Raw genomic sequence first — 2,613 nt, forward strand, 5'->3', positions numbered from 1 at the left:
TGGGAAGTCCCTTTTTGCACAGTTTTTTAGATGCATTTCTGACCAAAATGTCAACTCTGTACTACCAGTATAGAATTTTCTAAATCACAAAGTAAAACCGCTCAAATTTCAAGACCCTTGACATACAATGTGAGCTAACAAGATCTTTGATAATGACACAGAGGTACATCATATTTTCTGTTGCATATTATGACATATTTTAAAGAATAAACACAGCATTTTCAAGGAGGTGCTTCCTGCAACTCACTGTCTAAGAGAGGAGAGGGAAGAGGAAATTTGTTTTTCAAGCTGTGCACAGTTTTTAAGGAAGGTCCTGAAATATTTATTACTATAGTCAACTCCCAACAGGAGCATGATACTTGCTTGATAAAAAGAACGTATGCCACCCTTCCTATCCCCCTCTCTCAAACACAATATAATTAGTTCAGGTCAATGCCCAGCCCTTGAGTGCTCCATTGCTTCTGTACCCCTAAGGAAGTCTTTAGTTGCCTCTTTTCCAGAGCCTTTTGAACCCCTATTCTTCTCCAACACAGCCCAAAATGGAAAGCTTCCAAAAGGAAAATCAATTTTCCAGGAGTTGTTTGAAGGTGAAAGCAGGCTGCTATATGTGCTCTATATACACATACACAAAACCAAAAACCAACCGAACAAAAAACAACAAAACCCAGAACAAACAAGAGGCCTGCAAAAAATCCACACAACAGCAGCATCATCTTACCTGGAGGAAACTTAAGAACTGTGGACCCTATCTTTATTCATATAAAAATGAAATAAAAGGTGACAGCCAAAACTATTCACTCACTCTCTCCTCATATCTGCCACGCTGGCAGGTTTAATCTCAGTTCCTTAGATATCTCTGTGCTGTTTACTGGTGAAAGACATACAGATAAACCCAAGAGCTGCCTGAGAAAAAGTGTTTGCCTTGTATTCCTTTTTACCAACTAGGTTTACCAAAGCATCAGAGCAGCAAAACCTGTTCCAATGTGAATTGCACTCTTTCATATAGTTTTAGTTAAAGTAGTACTGGAGGAAAACAACCGATTCCCCCCCTCCCACTCTCAAAACCCATTCCAGCAGGAAGCCAGTGCTACAGGGACAGAGACTAAAAAGCAGTTTCCCATGACAGTGCAAAGAGAAAAGCACACTATTATCTTCAGTAAGTTCATACCATGTTTCTCTGTTTTTTTCTTTAGCTTCTCTTTCGTATTTTTCAAGTGTTCTTTTGTCAACCATTCCTGTCAAATACCTAAGAAGGGGAAGGAAAAAGAAAAAAAAGTGCAATTTTACGTAAGCAGAAACATAGTTCCAGATAGTTAAATATTTATACAATTCCTACAGCTTATTTTGAAAAACTGGAACAGCCTGATGCAAGCAGCAGTGGAATTTTTTTCTCCACAAGAAGCCACACCATTATGTGATATGTAAAAGTACACCAGTACCACTTTAACAGAACTATGAGGTATGTCTTTTTTTAAGCCTAATTGTAACACATTATCCAGAGGCAAGTTTTGAAAAGGAACTGTATCTGTTAAGTCCACTGCTGAGACTAATCCAATATTTCAAAATTAAGTAAAAATTATAACAGGATAATTTTAGAATTTTTCACACCTTCCCCTCCTTTTCCTACATCGGTAGGAACATTAAAAATAGGCATCTCCTTGTACAGGAAAACACTCAGATATCAGATAATAAAATGCTAATTTGCTCTAGTAGGAACTACAAGGTTAAATGTAGCATGACAATTCCAACATTCCTGTTTGGTCAAAACAAAACAAGATGAAAATGCCAAGACAAAGACCTCCCACTTTTGCTGGGAATATTATTTTAAAATCATAGAAATACTTTGCATCAGCAGGATAGCATTTATTTCTTCGTGTACTACTTTCTATTTCTTGTTTTTTTACAAACTGTAAGATCCAGCTGCATTTATTTACTTTTGTCTCATAAAAATATTGCCATCTCCAGATACTGTTTCTAAAATAGACTTAAAAGATTGACTGTTATAATTTCACATTATAAAATCAAATAATGCCTCACAATGTTAGCACCACAGAATAAGGATATTCAAATTTTTCTTTTTTATTTTCACCAAAAGGACAAAGTTTCACAAAGGGTATAAAGCAGTTTCAAATTGCATTTTAAAATGACAAAGAAAAACAGAGTCATGTTCAAAGAAAGGCACTCAGGTTTTTTCCAATTTAATAATGTACGCTTTTGCACAGTTGTTTCCATTAAGTATGTGAAAATCCTATAGGGATAAAATTCCATCTGCTGGAATTAAGAAATTCCAAAGACAATAAGTAACTAAATTGACAGGGAGAGTAACATTTATGATAAATTAATCTATGCTCAGTAAAGCCATAAAGATAATACTACTAATTTTACTTAATGTATTTTTAATTCACAAGCATAGCAATTCTAACAATTTTTATTTATGTTTCCTTACATTATTTGTCCTCCAATAGTTGACTTGCCAGCATCTAAAATAAAAAAAAAGTTATTCACAATTTAATATAAAATCCTAGAAAAAAAAGAAAACTATTATGAACAAGGTCATTTGATTTATTTCCAAAGATATATTTTTTAATTTTAATCTAAGTTTTTCAAAGCATC

General features: G+C 34.3%; 1 protein-coding gene across 1 annotated transcript in view; it reads right to left on the reverse strand.

Moving 5' to 3' along the window:
- The window catches only part of LOC104465169 (eukaryotic peptide chain release factor GTP-binding subunit ERF3A), a 12,725-nt gene that overhangs the window by 7,983 nt on the left and 2,129 nt on the right, over positions 1-2,613 (reverse strand). Inside the window, exons 4-5 of the mRNA XM_010078107.1 lie at positions 2,447-2,480; positions 1,169-1,246 (exon numbers count right to left, since the gene is read on the reverse strand). Coding sequence (XP_010076409.1) covers positions 1,169-1,246; positions 2,447-2,480 — 112 coding nt within the window. The remainder of the gene's footprint in view (positions 1-1,168; positions 1,247-2,446; positions 2,481-2,613) is intronic.

This window comes from Pterocles gutturalis, unplaced genomic scaffold (genome assembly GCF_000699245.1).
Source record: "Pterocles gutturalis isolate BGI_N339 unplaced genomic scaffold, ASM69924v1 scaffold29553, whole genome shotgun sequence".
Taxonomy (NCBI): domain Eukaryota; kingdom Metazoa; phylum Chordata; class Aves; order Pterocliformes; family Pteroclidae; genus Pterocles; species Pterocles gutturalis.